The sequence below is a fragment of the Mus musculus genome, chromosome 11 (assembly GCF_000001635.26).
Source record: "Mus musculus strain C57BL/6J chromosome 11, GRCm38.p6 C57BL/6J".
Lineage (NCBI taxonomy): Eukaryota > Metazoa > Chordata > Mammalia > Rodentia > Muridae > Mus > Mus musculus.
Window position 1 is genome coordinate 68100786 of NC_000077.6, and position 16316 is coordinate 68117101.

A 16316-nucleotide genomic window follows, 5' to 3' on the forward strand; every position below is an offset into this window, starting at 1 on the left:
CAGCTACATGAGAGACTACAAATGATATGTTGCCAGATGCTTGTGTGTTGTATTTCTATTAAAGATATATGTGCTTGTATTAATTCTGAGGCAGGAAGGCTTGTATTAATTCTGAGGTCCATTTGATACAACTATAACATAATGCCAGATTCTGGATAATAATAAATAAAGTAAACGTACAGTTTTAGAGACTGAGATATCCATGATTAAGAAGCCACATCTGGCCAAGCCTTCTTGTGTCATACATAATAGAGAGCATCATATGACAAGATAGAGCGAGAACTTGCATCCTTCTTCTTTTCTCTTTGTTTGTTTTGGAGGCAAGGTGTCATGGACCTCAATCCAAGCCTCAAATTCACTATGTAAGCAAAGATGGCCTTAAACTCCTGATCCTCCTAACTCTGTCTCTAGAGTGTTGGGACTACAAGTACATGACACTGTGCCCCAGGCTTTTCTCTCCTTTTTCTTACAAAGCCATGAATCTCCATCATAGAAACCCCAATCTGAGGGTCTCATCTAACTCCAGTTACCTCTCAGGTATCAATTTATGAATTTGAGGATTAAGTTCCCAATGCTTGAACTTCCGGGATGCCTTTTTGCCACTAACTCTGCCTCTGTGCCAGATCTCTACTTGACCCTCAGTCTGCAGTGTCATTTGGAATCTGAGCCCTTGTCTCTCATATTGGGCACACTAGTGGAGGTTGAGCCTCCCTGACTCTAGGAAGGCTTCCATCCCCATTGTGTTGGGGTCAGTCCGGGCAGAAGCACAGTTTGGATTCTCATACTGTCAGTTCTCCCAGGCAGGGGCCATTCTCTAGTAGATCTATAGTTCTTGGGTCTAAAGGTTGGTTCAGTTCCCATGCCTCTTCTCAGCATTTCCCTAACAGGATGCTTTCTACACTAACTCTGCCCCTGTGCCAAGTCTCAACTTGGCCCTCAGATAGTCTGTAATATCATTGGGAGTCTAGGGGGAGGCAGCTATGTACCCCCAGCTCTTTCACTGTGCAAGCTTGCAGTCTTGACACCATGGGGATGTTGTTAAGGCTTATTGCTTCTACCTTCCATGGCAACAGGGCACTGTGTCAAAATGCAAGGGGACCTGGACAGTGAGCCCACAGTGGAGTGTTCTGGGCCTGGATCCTGATACCTCTTTGCCGTTTTAGTGCTCTGGGCTTGCTGTAGGAAAGTGACCTCAGAAAATCTCAGAATAGTATTTCATTGCATTATGACTAGCTCTGGGTCCCTCCTAGCCCTGTGATTGCTTTTTGTTTTTTTGTTTTCAAGACAGTGTTTCTCTGTGTAGCCCTGGCTCTCCTGGAACTCACTCTGTAGACCAGGCTGGCCTCGAACTCAGAAATCCGCCTGCCTCTGCTTCCTGAGTGCTGGGATTAAAGGCGTGCGCCACCATGCCCGGCTCCTGTGATCTCTTTAAGAAAGGACTGTTGGTATTCTCTCCAGCGCATGCTTTCTCCTTCCTGCTCTGCTTTTCATTAGAAATTCTTTAAGTCCTCCCATTGCTGCCCCATCTCACTTCCATGATTGAAAGAGACTACACAGCAGCCCAAATGCTTTATGCTTGGGCATTGCTTTTGCCAGCACTCCCACAGTCCCCAGCTCTGTGGTGGCTGGGCCACAAACAACATCACCATGATCTTTGCTTGTCCAAGTTCTAGTGCCCATTCCCTGCTTTCTTTGGAAATGTCCTTGAACCAACCTATTGTGGTCATGATTATACACACAGTCTCAAAGGAGATGGGGAATTCTCTACAGTTTCCTCTCTGAAACCTTCTCCAGGGTTGCTCACAGTGTTCAATTTACAGCAGCTTAGGCTTTTCATAACATCCTCCAAAAAACTCCTCCTTGTCTATACTCATTGTCCAGTTTCAGAGCTGTTTCAAGTTGATCAAGTGTTCATAAATCACTTTTAACTTATTTTTATGCATTAAAAATAGAATAGGTAATTTAATTGGGGGCACTTGACACCAAGCCTGACAACCTGAGCTTGATCCCTGGGTTCCACATCATGGTAGGACAGAGCTGACTCTCAGAGATCATCCTCAGTGTCAGAGGCACACATATGTTACACAAGTATAACATACCTTATACAGGTGAAGTAATTACATACATAAAATAAATCTAAAAACTTAAAATTAAAAAGATAAAAAATTGCACTCTGATCTCCATATGCACACTGTGAGCATGGGTATGCCCCCTCACATCACACACACACACACACACACACACATGCAGGCACACGCACATGCACACAGTGCACACTGATAAAACACCAAACCAAACCAAACAAACAAACAAAAAAACAAGTAGAGAATGCTTGAGGAAGCTACTAGTATCAACCGTTGCCTCCCACAAGCTCATGCACACACATAAACATGCACACACCTTCTTGGGCATGTACATATACAACACATACACAAAAAAATGATAAGTGTACCTATTTCCCATTAAAACATGATTAACGTTCAAGGCCAGCCTGGTCTACAAAGTGAGTTCCAGAACAGCCAGGGCTACACAGAGAAACACTGTCTCAAAAACAAACAAACAAACAAACAAAAAAACCCAAAAAAACATGATTAACTCTTCCGTGTAAGTCACTCTTTTTGTTGCACTGACCTGCTACGTGTTTGCTGATTTACCTTTAAGTCATACGTATGAATATTTGCAAATTTAAAAGAAGTCTACCTAGAAATTCAGTTAACACTAAAAAAATGTTAACATAGAATAATATAGAATAATAAGCAGCTGGCACATCTATTGTTAGACAAGGCTACTTCCCTTGACTTCCTACATGATATTAAACCCAAGTTTTATACTACAAATCTGCAATATTTGTAAGACATGATGAAATCCTGATTGTATCAGCTGTATGAGAGCAAAGTATCAATTATCCCTACAAATCAGGGCTGCTGCCAACGGCATGTCCCAACAGTGTGAAGCCGGATCCTAGACTACTCACTTTTAAATGCTGCTATATGTCAACTTGGAAACCGATTTTCTGCCATGTTTTCACGTTACCCAATAATGAAAAGGTCAGTAGAAGATTGACCACCATCCTTCCAGAGGCTTGATAAGAAAGGGGCAGAGCTGCAGGGTCACTACTTGACTTCTTGCAGGTCTATAATTTTCAGTGTAAAACCCTCGTTCCTTCTGCCTTTTCCTCTTTTTGCTCCCTCCTTCCTTTCTTGTTTGTTAGAAAATTTTAGGGATATCATATATTATTTCTATTGCTTTTAAATTATTTTTATTTTATGTGTCTGGGTGTTTTTGCTTACTTGAATGTCTGTGCATTACTCATGTGCCTGGTGCCCATGGAGGCCAGAAGAGAGCATCAGATACCATGGAACTGGAGTCACAAATAAGTTCAAGTCACCATTTGGATACTGGGACTCAAACCTAGGTCCTCTGGAAGAGCAGCTAGTGCTCTAAATTACTGTGTCATCTCTCCTGTCTGATATCATTTATTGTAAACTTTAAGTTTTGTTCTGATTCATACTTTCTGTTTGGTTGTAACTTACACAATAGATACATACGTCCTTAGTGTTTAGGTGTGTGCATTTTTTTAGAATGATATGCATATATGCGACCACATCAAACCTGTTCTGGTAAGTTCCCTCGTGTCCTTTTTAGTAACTCCCCGGCAGCCCAGTTGTGACTACTCTCTGATTTTCCTACTGTCAGTTAGGTTTATCTGCCCCCACCTCCTCCTTATTTTGGATGGATTTTAAGTAATTCAGGCTGGTCTTGTAGTAGCTTTGTACTAGCTGTACCTGAGGACAAGCTTGAAAGCCCTGATCCTTCTGTCTGTGCTGAAAATAAAGGTACTCACTACCAAGCCCAGGTTCTATGTGTATTGTCTATGTCAATGGGATCATAAAGCATGCTGGTTTTTATTTTAGATGACAAAACTTCTGAGACGTGTATGGTTGCTAATGGATTCATAATAATATTGTCTTTCTGTATGGTGTCAAAGATCAAATCAGGACTGGTGAATTTGAATGTTAGGCATAGTATTCACCACTGAGCTACATCCTCAGCCTGGCAGATCATCCCTTTTATTGCTGTGTAGTATTCTATTTTAAAGACAGAGACACTTGAGTTTGGTGGGTATTTTGGTCATTTTTAGTTTGCGGTTCTAATAAATAGAGGTGCTGTGTATATTTTTGTACAGGTCTTTTTGTGGGGGGAAAATCCTGCTTGATAAGACACCTAGGAATGAAGACAGTAGGAACACACATGTACAACTGGATTGGAGTAAATAAACTCTTCCACGGGGTCTTTTGTGCTCTGTCTCCCCAGCAATTAGCATTGTCAGCCTTTAATTTTAGCGTTCTGATGGGAGGGTGAGGAGCATCTCTTACTGTGGTTTGAATCTGCATTTCTCTAATGACTAATGTTGTGGGCTCCTTCTTAAGTGCATACTGGCTTTTTGTGAATTTTCTTCTGCAAAACATCTGTTCATGAATTTGGGCTACTGTAAGATCATGTTAGAATCATCTCTCTTTATTGCTCTGCGTAGCGCAATGGATCTTTATTCTAGATACAAATACTGTGTCAGTTGCATGTCCTGAAAACACCGTCCTTTCCAATCTGTGGCTTGCTTTTCTACTTTTGAAATAGTATCTTTGGATAAGAAGCAATTTTAATTTTGATGACATCTCACCAATTTCTTTACTTTTTTGTTTTTGGTATATATTTTTAACATTCTTGTCAAAGAAACTTGTGCCTGAAGCCAGCGTGGTGGCACACGCCTTTAATCCCAGCATTTGGCAGAGGCAGAGGCAGGCAGATTTCTGAGTTTGAGGCCAGCCTGGTCTACAGAGTGAGTTCCAGGACAGCCAGGGCTACACAGAGAAACCTTGTCTCAAAAAAAAAACAAAAAACAAAAAAAAAAAAAAAGAAACTTGTGTCACTCAAATTGTCCACACTTAAGAAAGCAGATACATGGTTAATTTGATGTTTTATATATAATGGTTAACTATTAACATTTTCTCCTAGAAGCTTTTCTATCCCAGGGTTTACAGTTAGGTCTAGGAACCATCTCAAGTATCTTTGTGTGTATGGGGGAGGAAAGTCTTTCTATTTATACATACACATATCCAGATGTTCCAGTGTGACTTGTTGAAAAGACTGCTTTTCCCTCTTGATTGACTTTGTTGTCAAAGTCCATACTGAGAATTGACTAACGGTATACACATGTGTGCATATGTGTGCACACACACATACAAATAAATATAATTTTAAAAATTTGTTTTAATTTACTTACTAATTGTCACAGGCTCTAAATAGATTCTGTATACAAAATCATGTTAATCTGCAAATATATAGCATTATATGTGCCTTTCAGATTCTTTTCCTTCCCATTTTCTTCTCTTATTACACAGTATGGGGCTTGTAGTGAAATATCTGAGTTTTAGAGCCAGCAAGGTGGCTCGGCAGATAAAGCACCTGCTGCCAAGCTTGAGGGGCTGTGTTCAGCCTACATAGGGAGTTCCAGGACAGCCAGAGCTACAAAGCGAGACCTTATCTCAGGCCCTCCACCCCCAAAATCCAATCTCTACCAGTGGTCTTCCTCCGTTCACTATCTTTTTTCTCTTATAGCTTAATCCTTCCTTAATTCTCAGTGAGACTACTGGGAGAAAGGCAAGTTGGGGTTAGGATGAAGAGTTTACTTTTAGAAACTTACCTTGGAAGTAAGTCAGGATTCTTTGTTTTCTAAGATGGGAGGTTACTCTGAGCCCAGGCTAGCTTCAGATTTGCAACACTCCTCTTGCTTTACCTCTCAAGCACTAGGGCTACAAGTGTGGGCTCCCATTCCCAGCACCTTTCAGACTTTTAGTTTAAATGTTATCACAGTAAAGGGTATATAAAATCACCACTGCGGTATTACAGAGTAAGAATACAAAACTCTGGGATGACCGGAGAGAGGAACACACTCTAGGTCAGTGGTTCTCAGCCCTTCTAATGCTGTGACCCTTTAACATAGTTCCTCATCTTGTGGTGACCTCCAACGATAAAGTTATTTTTGCTGCTACCTCATAACTATAATTTTGCTACTCTTATGAATCATAATATAAATAACCGATATGCAGCATATATTATATGACCCCTGTGAAAGGGTTGGGTCGTTTGACCCCCCAGGTTGAGAACCACTGCTGTAGGAGAAGTTCATGGATGATGGAAAGAAACTCCAGAGAGAGTTGTCACTGAACACAGGCAAGCATTATGAATGAATTATTAAATAATAGTGGATAATTTTCTTAGGCAGGTGTTACATATAGATAATTGGCAAACTTGGTTTATATCCATTTACATTGTAAAGAAACAGCACACGACGTAAAATTATTCAGTGCTTTAATCTCAGGCTCCGTTCATCCATTGCCTTTATGCCTTGCGTGCACTTTATCCCATGATGTGCTGCACACTCTGCTAGGGAGGGAAGAGAAAGGGATAAATAAGCACAAGTTTATGTCATGTTCATTCTGGAAACGAGAGGCACACAAACAATTAGAGTAGTCTGTGAGTTGAGGGGGAGGGCTCTGTCATATGCAGGAGGCTGGAGGAGGGAAGGCACCGTGTGCTTGGGCCTTTCTCATGTGGTTGTTATTGAATGCCTTTTTCTACCTTCCCTGGTTACCTGCACTGCTTGGCCTTTTTAGAAACTTTGACCTTATTTGTATTCGGGCTTCAAGAAAAACAGTGACTCATGTTGAACAATTCATTTCCAAATTAGCCTTCAAAACAGGGAGGCAGGAGAAAAGTCTCCATTGCAGAAATAATATATGTTTAACATTAATGTGAACAATACAAGGAAACATGAGGAAGAACAGTCACAAAAGACCCTACCACCTAAGAGCAATTGTCAGGAGCGCTCGTTTCCACAGCTGCATGTATCCCTATAGGCATGCAAATACCAAAGGATAGATGGAAATAATTTCATGTAATTAAGATTCTAATATATATGCTATTTTAAATGTCATTTAAAATACATTTAAATGTGCTTTAATTTCACCTTTTAAAGATTAGCATAAAAAAGAACTTTATAGAAAGGATCTTTAAAGAGGCAGTAATTACTAAGTGGTGAGAATTACTAAATGCTCACCAAAATGACATAAAACATTGAGGTCTTAATGATTTTAAAAAGTTACAAGTTTCTATATATTTAACTTTACAGCTCACAGTGACTTGTAATAAACCAGTCTGCCTCTATCTTGGGCTTGAAAGCCATCTTATAATAAAAACAAGCTAGATTCATTCCTGTTTATGATTAAATCTGTTTCTCAAGGATTGGGCTGTGCCCTGCCTCCAACATTAACTCCAAATGGTTCCGAGCTATCTGTTCCAGGAATCGACAACCATGCCGATGTTTCAAAAAGTTGTTATGGCCACCTTGCTATGACCACCTTGTTGTGACCACTTTCTTATGACCATCCTGCTATGCCCACCTTCTTGTGACTTCGTTGTTGTGACCACCTTGCATCGATGTCTTTGTTTCAGGAGGTTTTATGACTCAACTTGTTACGCTTATATTCTACTTCTGTAACTTCACCTTTTTTTTTCTGCCAAATCCCCCATTTGGAAACTCCTACTCCTGGGCTATAAAAACCTTTATCTTCCCCATGTCCAAGGCTGATCTCTTAAACCCCAGCTTAGGGAGAGACGACCCATATACACGAGTTAAAAGGCCTGCTTTAATGAATTTGGCCATGATTTGGGTTGATGGCCCTTCTCCCTCATCTGTGGGATTCACACTTGCTGGAAAGGATGAGGGTTAATGCCTTCTTTTCCTCCTCTTCCCCTCTCGAGTTGCTCTTTAGTTGAGGTCGTATTGTCACATGCATGCACCTTTGCATTATCTAATCCAGATATTTACTCACTTTTAGTTCATCACTTAAATGGATTCAATTCTAGTCCGTGTCTCTTATGTTAGACTCTCTGGAGTCCTGGATTTGCTGAGCTAGTCTTGTTGACAGTTTGCTCAGGAATGGCTAAGGCCACCCCTGAAGTCTTCTCTACTTGCCTAAGCTGAAATTTGTCCTGTGCCTGTCCCCATTGTTGATATTTCTATTTCCTGCAATAGGATTGTTTTAAACTAAGTTTAAAAGCAGACAAACTGGTTTACTCTTTTTTGTTGTTGTTGTTAATTTTTAAAAGTGTATATGAGTGCATGTGTGTGTACACACAAATAATGGGGTGGGTGGAAGTCAGGGGACGACTTTGTATATGTTGGTCTCCCCCCACCTTTATGTGGGTTCCCGTGATTATTCATGGGTAGCCAGGCTCGTGTGGCAAGTGCCCCTACCTAATGAGCCACTTTATCCATGCAGGGTTACTTTTTATTTTTGTTTCTGCCTTTCTGAATCAGAATTTCAGTTTTCTAAGCATAATCATGAGTTCAGGCCTTGGCCCGGCAGACGTACCACAGCGGTGGAAGTGGGGAGATATAGTAACCAGCCCTTTCTGCCCTCCATTCTAGAGATCATCGATGACCTTGCCAACCTCGTTGAGAACACAGATGAGAAGCTTCGAACTGAAGCCAGGCGAGTGACCCTGGTGGACAGAAAGTCAACTTCCTGTGGTAAGAGATGGCAGCTCCCGCTGCCTGTGGCTTACTCTTCTTTGAGTTTTCCATGTTGTTTCTAATACCATGAAGAGGAAGCCTGGCACTCTAGTGCGGCAGTCCCATCTGATGACACATCAGAATTACTAAAACATGCTTAAGTCTTATTCAGACAAAATGGAGCTAAAGTTCGGAGAGTGTAACCATCACCCTTTTAAACTCTGAGTTGGGAAAGCTGTCTGTTTTATAGAAGTGATTGGTTTGAGAAATTGTCTACAGTGTACAGTTTGGTGGTAAGTCTTGTGAGTTTTCATGGCAATTTTGTTTCCTTTATTTTTTTTAACTATAAGCTTAATTAGTGAACTCACAGTAAAACAGCTAAGAGCAGCTTCCATCTCCAGTATGACCAAGATAAAAATCCTATATTTGGGAATTCTGTCTTTGAATCACTTGAATTCATGATGCTTGTCAAATAGGGATCTGTGTACTGATAGAAGAGTCTGCCTGAACTTAGAATGCTGATTTCCAGGCCTCCAGAGGCTCCCACTGAGGTAGCCCAGGGTAGAGTTTGAGAGTAATCCTTCTTCATTATGCATAGCATGTCAGGCTTGGTGGATACACTTTTGATCTCAGCACTCAGGAGACAGAGACTGAGGGGTCTCTGTGAGTATTAGGGCATCTGGGGATATAGAGTAAAACCTTGCCTAGAAAAGTAATAAGCCAGGCATGTTCTTGCACGACTTTAAGCCCAGCACTCCAGAGGCAGAGGCAGAGGCAGAGGCAGAGGCAGGTGGATCTCCGTGTGAGTTTGAGGCCAGCCTGGTCTACACAGCAAGTTCCAGGACAGCTTTGACTTTCACACAGAGAAATCCTGTTTCAAAACACACACACACACAAATAATAATAATAATAATAATAATAATAATAATAATAATAATAATAATAAAAAGAAAAAAGAAAGAAACTAGTAATAGAACGAATAAGAGAGAGGCCGTGTGCAGCTGTTCAGACGCAGGCACCTGTCACTGTGTAGCAATTCTGATACAGATCTCATCAGGATCTTCACCCAAGGAGAGTGACAAGGAGCCACACTGGGAGCCATCGGCTAGGTTTTGTTTGGTGCTTTATCTCATAAAGGTGCGCCAGATCTAGTAAGCTGATTTGTTTAAAAAAGAAGAACAGTAAATGTTGAGTGATCTGGATCCATGTGCTCCATCGTTTGTCTTTCTTCTTGTAAGAAGCCTAGGGACACCCCAGCCCTGTCCCCGAACTCACAAGGTGGTCCACTTCTTTTGCAAAGAAACCAAGACCTTGCAAGTTCAGACCTGTGCAGAATCAAACCATAAGAAGTGGAGGGGAGAAGGAACCCATATCTTTTTATCTTCACAGTTTCAGGCTCTAGGCTTGAAGGACAAAGTCCGTGTGGACAGAAGTTTCATAAGAGTGGTAAGGCAGAAAGGATGCTTTGCGAGGCTGGAGCAGCTAGTGGCCAGGACTGCAGCCCATGGGTGTGAGCAAGGGGGCCAGAGAAGCAGGAGCTAATGCACACAGCAGGAGCCTCAGAGCTCCACTCCTCTGAGCTTGTCTACCTGACCTGTCCCATTGCTCCCTTCCCTGGAAACTGGGTGTAACCTCCATGTGTTATGGCCTTTTGCATTTTACATCCCTGCACAGCCAGCACCACTCGGACGACGCTGAGGCCAAGTTCTGCCGGTAGCCTGGCGCCTCTTGGACCACAGCTGCAGTAGCTGTCTCTGTACGCCTTTGTGGCTGAGTCTGAGAAAATCCTTCCCTAAGCACTTTGGTTTGGTTGTTTTTGAACAGAGAACTCCTCAGTGAACTCTCATTTCAGGCTTTCTCTTTTTCAAATGCTTTGCGTTTTCATAAACCAGAGCCTTGGTAGGTAGCCTTAAGAAAAAAACCTTAGGATAGTTTTCCTCTTATTCCAATATAAGAGATTAGACTCATACTTGAACTCCTGATCCTCCTGCCTCTACCTTCCAAGTGCTGGGATTGCAGGTGTGCACCATGCCCAGCGTATCTGTTGCTAGGTATTGAATCCAGGGCTTTTGTGTGCTAGGCAGGTGTTCTGCCAATTGAGCTATGCCCCTAACCCCATGGGCTTTCTCTCTAATGGCACCATCTCTTTAACAATTATAGCTGCCTTATCTGAACTTTCAACTGGCCCAGGCCCTCCTTTCCAAGCCTCATCTTTCCACATCATTCTGCTCACTGTACATGTGACTACAAGCAGTGAGAAATAGCCGAGCCACTTCCTATGTCTTGTAATTAACTCCACCAGACAAGTTATTCTAATCTAGAGCCGGCAGCTCCAAACCCTTCTGCATTCTTATCCCAAACCAGTCCTCAAACCTGGGAACCACTTGGTCCGGCTGCCCACAGCCACAGCCCTCAGCACCCCTCAACACCAGCCTTCTGTTTTTTCTCCTCTCCTCACCGCCATGGTCACACCTGACAAGAAGCAGCTTAGAGGAGCAAAGGTTTCCTTCAGCTCATGGCTGTGGGAACAGTCCGTGGTCGGGTGAGGGAAAGGGCCATGGTGGGAGCAGGTCATCGTTTGGTGGCAGGAACATGAGGTTATTCATCCATATCTGGACAGAGCAGGAGGCAGAAAAAGGGAACACTGTCCTCTTTTTATCTTTTTTTTTCTTTTCCTTCTTTCTCTCCAAACTCGCTGAGTGCCAGTGTCCACCTCTGCTTACTCAACCACTGATGGAGAATGGGACGGAGCCAGTCCCGTAGCCATGCCTTCCTCATGTAGGCAGTAGCTCCTGAAATGTGAGCCAGATAAACCTCTCCCTCCTGTAGTTGCAGTTGTCAGGTATTTAGTCACAGCAGAGAGAAAGTAACTCAGAAGCCCCCCCACCCACCCACCCAGGAGAGTGCATTTGTCCTAGGCGATGACACAGCGTACATGAAGACCACAAATGAGCAGGAACCGGCAGTGGACCGTGGAATCAATCTGCATAGACCTGTAGTATTGGAATGATCAGATGTGAAATAAAAAAAGATGGCTTTAAATTTTTGTTTTACAGTGTGTGTGTGTGTGTGTGTGTGTGTGTGTGTGTGTGTAAGGGTAGGTGCCTTTGCCACAATGCATGTGTGGAAGTCAGAGGACAGCAACCTGTGCAAGTAGGTTCTCTACCTCAACCAGCTGTGTAGGTCCTAAGAATTGAACTCAGGTCATAAGGCTTGGCAGCGGGCACCTTTACCTACTGAGCCCTCTCACTGGCCCTCAATTTTGTACTTTAAAGCTGTTTACTTACTTTTATTTTATATGTATGAGTCTTGCCTGTATGTGTGTGTGTATATATACCATACATATGCCTGGTGCCCATGAAGGCCAGGAGAAGGCCTCAGATCCACTGGGATTGGAATTGTAGATGGTTGTAAGCCATCATATGGATGCTAGGAACCAAACCCTGGTCCTCTGCAAGAGCAGCCAGTGCACTTAACAACTGAGCCATCTCTCCAGCCTCTCAGTTTTGCTTTTTAATTAAAAGACTTGAAAGGATCTAGCTGGGCGGTGGTGGCACATGCCTTTAATTCCAGCACTTGGAAGGCAGAGGCAAGCGGATTTCTGAGTTCAAGACCAGCTTGGTCTACAGAGTGAGTTTCAGGACAGCCAGGGCTACACAGAGAAACCCTGTCTTGAAAAACAAAAACAAAAACAACAAAAAAATCTAAACAGAACATAAAACTATAAAAATGTTGTTTGTTTTTTGAGATAGGGTTTCTCTGTGTAGCCTCGGCTGTCCTGGAACTCACTCTGTAGACCAGGCTGGCCTCGAACTCAGAAATCCGCCTGCCCCTGCCTCTCAAGTGCTGGGATCAAAGGTGTGCGCCACCACTGCCCGGCTAAAAATGTAACATCAGTTATTTGAAAAGGTGTCAAATAGAACTTCTGTAAATTAAAAATAAATGAAACTAAAAATTAAATGTTCATGTTTGGTACCAGCAAAAGAGAATCAACCAGAGAACAAATCAGGAGAAGCAAGCAAACCCAAACAAATCCTATTTTCATAAGTGCTAGTATGGAATGCTGTGGAAATTAATATTCAGCCTTCGGAACAGTGGCATCTGAGGGGCAAAGAGATGGTCCAAAAGCCTCAGGAACAGCTCCTCTCAAAGGCAGGGCTGGCTTCCCATGTGGGTCCGAGCACTCCCACAAGATATGCAGGGCTTGAGAATTCATCTGTTCCGCTCACCCAAGTGTCACTTGATTGCAGTTCACGTGGCACTCTCAGGCTGTGTAACTAGGAAGCGGTGAACAAGGTGTGGAGAGCAGCCGGCCAATCGTCCTTTTCCTCAAAGGAGGGCAAAACGAGGTTGTAAACCATGAAATGGCTTTTTGTTTCCCCTGGCGTGTACACATCTCTCATTCCAGCCTGGCATATCAGTCATAGATGCTTGAGCAGGGAGCGAAATTCTACTTATAAATACAAACCAGATCACAAGGGGCCACACAGGAGAAGGGCCCGGTGATGAATTTGTTTGTTAACAAAGGGTCCAAGCACTTCTTTGTGGTCCTTTCAGTGCAGAGCCTGTGCTTGAAAATTTTTACCAAGATCTTTGTGGGTTTTTCTCCCTTTTCCTTTCCCAGCTCCCACCCCACCCCCACCCCCTGTGATAACATGGAGTAGAAAACAATGCTGTTTTTCCCCCCTAGATTGTAAAGGCAAATTAGACTGATAGCTTCCCCTGGCTCCTCGATATATTTTCAGATCTGTTTCTTGTATCAGAGACATTTACATAAAAGTGGGATCTTTGTAATTGCAGTTTAAATATTCAGTGTGGCTGATCCTCATTAGATTTCAAAATAGAACCCTGTCTGAGTCTGAGGAGAGAGCCAATTGTGAAAGGGCAGACGAGGAGTTCCCAGTGACTGGAGCCTCACTTCTCTGCCTGTTGTCCATCACGTAATGTTGTCTACGGACACCCGTTGTGATGTTAGCATTCCTGGGTTGCTGCAGTTGAAAATCAGCCCTGCTGACCTTGCGCAGACACTGTCCCTACCTGGGACCACTGCATCTACCTGCAGCTCCCCCTGGAGGTGCAGCGGGATCATGGGTACAAAGCAGTGTAGTCCAGCATGGGTGACCCCCACCTGCAGCCTGGGTGCACAGGAGAGTTGCTTGCCCCTCTCTCTGTATCTCTCTTTCATGCTCTGTTTTTTGTTGTTTTTTTTTTTTTTTTAAATGGAGCTAGCAAAGGCAATGAGCATCCATTACTACACTTTAGACTGTGAAGTGCCTCAAACTCCAAACCTTCCAGACTGCAGACATGATGGCACCAGTGGAAAATCTCATCCCTGGCCTCAGGTGATAAGTTGGTGTCAAAATGCAGTCGTACCCAAACAGTTGTGCCACATTACCTCAGGCTGTGTGCACACAGTGTAGATGGACCAAGTGGATTTTGTGTTTAGACTTGCTTCCTTTCCTCACAAGATCTCATTATGTTTATGCAAATTATTTTAAAATACAAAAACATAGCAAAAATCTGAAACACTCTTGGTCCCAAGCAGCTTGGATAAGGGGTGGGATGTTCAGGCCACATTAATATGTCTGGTTATTCTGGTGATAAAACAAAGATAGCACCTGCCACAGTGGTCAGTACTAGTTAGTTCTCGGGATCAGCTATGTTAACCTGTTGAAATAAGTTGATTGGTGACATAGGTAAGACTTGGATATATATATATAATGTGTGTGTGTATTGGTTTTTCGAGACAGGGTTTCTCTGTATAGCCCTGGCTATCCTGGAACTCACTTTATAGACCAGGCTAGCCTCGAGCTCAGAAATCCACCTGCCTCTGCCTCCCGAGTGCTGGGATTAAAGGCGTGCACCACCACACTCGGCCACATATATTTTTAAGCCAGCACAGAAACGCCTTTAAGAAGAACAAATTAGCCAGGCAGTGGTGGCTCACACCTTTAAGCTACTTGGGAGGCAGAGGCAGGTGGATTTCTGAGTTCAAGGCCAGCCTGGTCTACACAGTGAGCTCCAGAACAGCCAGAAGGACACACAGAGAAACCCTGTCTCAAAAAACAAAACAAGGGCTGGTGAGATGGCTCAGTGGGTAAGAGCACCCGACTGCTCTTCCAAAGGTCCAGAGTTCAAATCCCAGCAACCACATGGTGGCTCACAACCATCCGTAATGAGATCTGATGCCCTCTTCTGGTGTGTCTGAAGACAGCTACAGTGTACTTACATAAAATAAATAAATAAATCTTCTAAAAAAAAAAAAAAAAAAAAAAAAAAAAAAAAACATCAAAAAAAAGAGAGCAAATTATACATATTGTACTATATTATTAATATATACTATATTATATTATTATATAGGAATTTTGTAGAATCATGAAGTAAGCATCTTCTTTGAATTAAAAAGGTGGTTTTGTTTGGTTGGTTTTTTGTTTACTTATGGAATTTTGAAATTTTGCAACTGAAATCGTCAGCCCTGAAATCCATTGGTGCCATTATGCTGATTGTAATGTTTGGACCACTTATATTCACTCTTTTGAAACTTATAAAATAATAAGAGAAATGGGGAGATGACTCAGCAGTTAGGAGGCTGCTCTTGCAGAGGCCTCAGGTTTGAGTCCCAGCACCCACATGGCAGGTCACAACTGTCTATAACTCCAGTTCTGGGGATTTGACATCCTCTTCTGGCCTCTGTGGCACTGCACAGATGTGGTGCTCTTGCATTCGTGCAAGCAAAGCATTATATACATTAAAACTAATTTATCCACTAAACAAATAAGCATAAGAAAGTGAATTCTCTGCTCTCCCGCTTTTTTATAGGAAGCCTCAAAACTGCTTTTTTTTCTTTTTTTTTTTTTTTCCTGCTTTTTTTTTTTCAATGAATTGTTTTCCAGCCCTTACCTCAAACACAAATGATTGATTTAGATCCAGGAGGAACAGTGTGCTTTCCCTGGCTTATCTTAAGTGCTTAGCAGAAACTGACTGATGTCTCTGCTTTTTCTTCCTCTTATCGTAGTTTGTTGAGATAAGCTAGTGAAATTCCACAGCCTCTGTTTCCTTCACAGATGTGAGGAGGTGCCCAGGCCACCACCGAGGTCTGCCTCCAAAGCCACCTTGTCCCCAGCTTTCCTGTCCACTCCTCTTTTTTTTTTTTTTTTTTTTTTAATCCCAGTGTGGCTGCTGAGCATCACCAACGTGCCAGCTACCAAACCAGCTAGAATGAAAAGATAGGACAAGAAAGGGCTCCTCAGAACTCACTGGGGAACACCACAGAACAGGCCCATGTCTGCCTGGGGGGCAGAGGTCAGGAGGACGAGTAGGAGATGCTGCTGAGCACACTGAAGCTCCTAAGCACGTTTGGTCTGTAGCCCAGCTCAAGTTGCTGGCTGCTGGGAAAGGAGAAGCCTGTTTACCCAGGAGCTTGAGGCTAGGTGTGGGGAACAAATCTATAATCACATAGTGTGTGTGGCCAAGTCCTGAGACAGGTGACAGAACCCTGAGGATGTTTCCACACACCCCAGCAGCAACTTCACACAGCCCTGCACCACTTTGTCCTTGGGAAAGTAGCCCTGTGCTTCATCTCTTGACACAGGTCAGTATCCTTTACTAATGCACTGCCTTATAGTGAGGCGTTGCATGTGTAAGGTAGTCTTGTGTAGCCAGGGTTTGTTCTTGCTTACTTCTCACCTCACCCTTACTCCTCATTTTTCTTGATTCTTTTTCCTCATGCTATTACATCTCC

At 42.9% G+C, this 16316-nt stretch overlaps 1 protein-coding gene across 3 annotated transcripts in view; it reads left to right on the forward strand.

The window, feature by feature from the left end:
- Stx8 (syntaxin 8) overlaps positions 1-16316 on the forward strand; it is a 240738-nt gene that overhangs the window by 134375 nt on the left and 90047 nt on the right. For all 3 annotated transcript variants that reach the window (NM_018768.3, NM_001361351.1, NM_001361350.1), the window contains one exon: positions 8492-8593. In NM_018768.3, the coding sequence (NP_061238.1) occupies positions 8492-8593 (102 nt within the window). The remainder of the gene's footprint in view (positions 1-8491; positions 8594-16316) is intronic.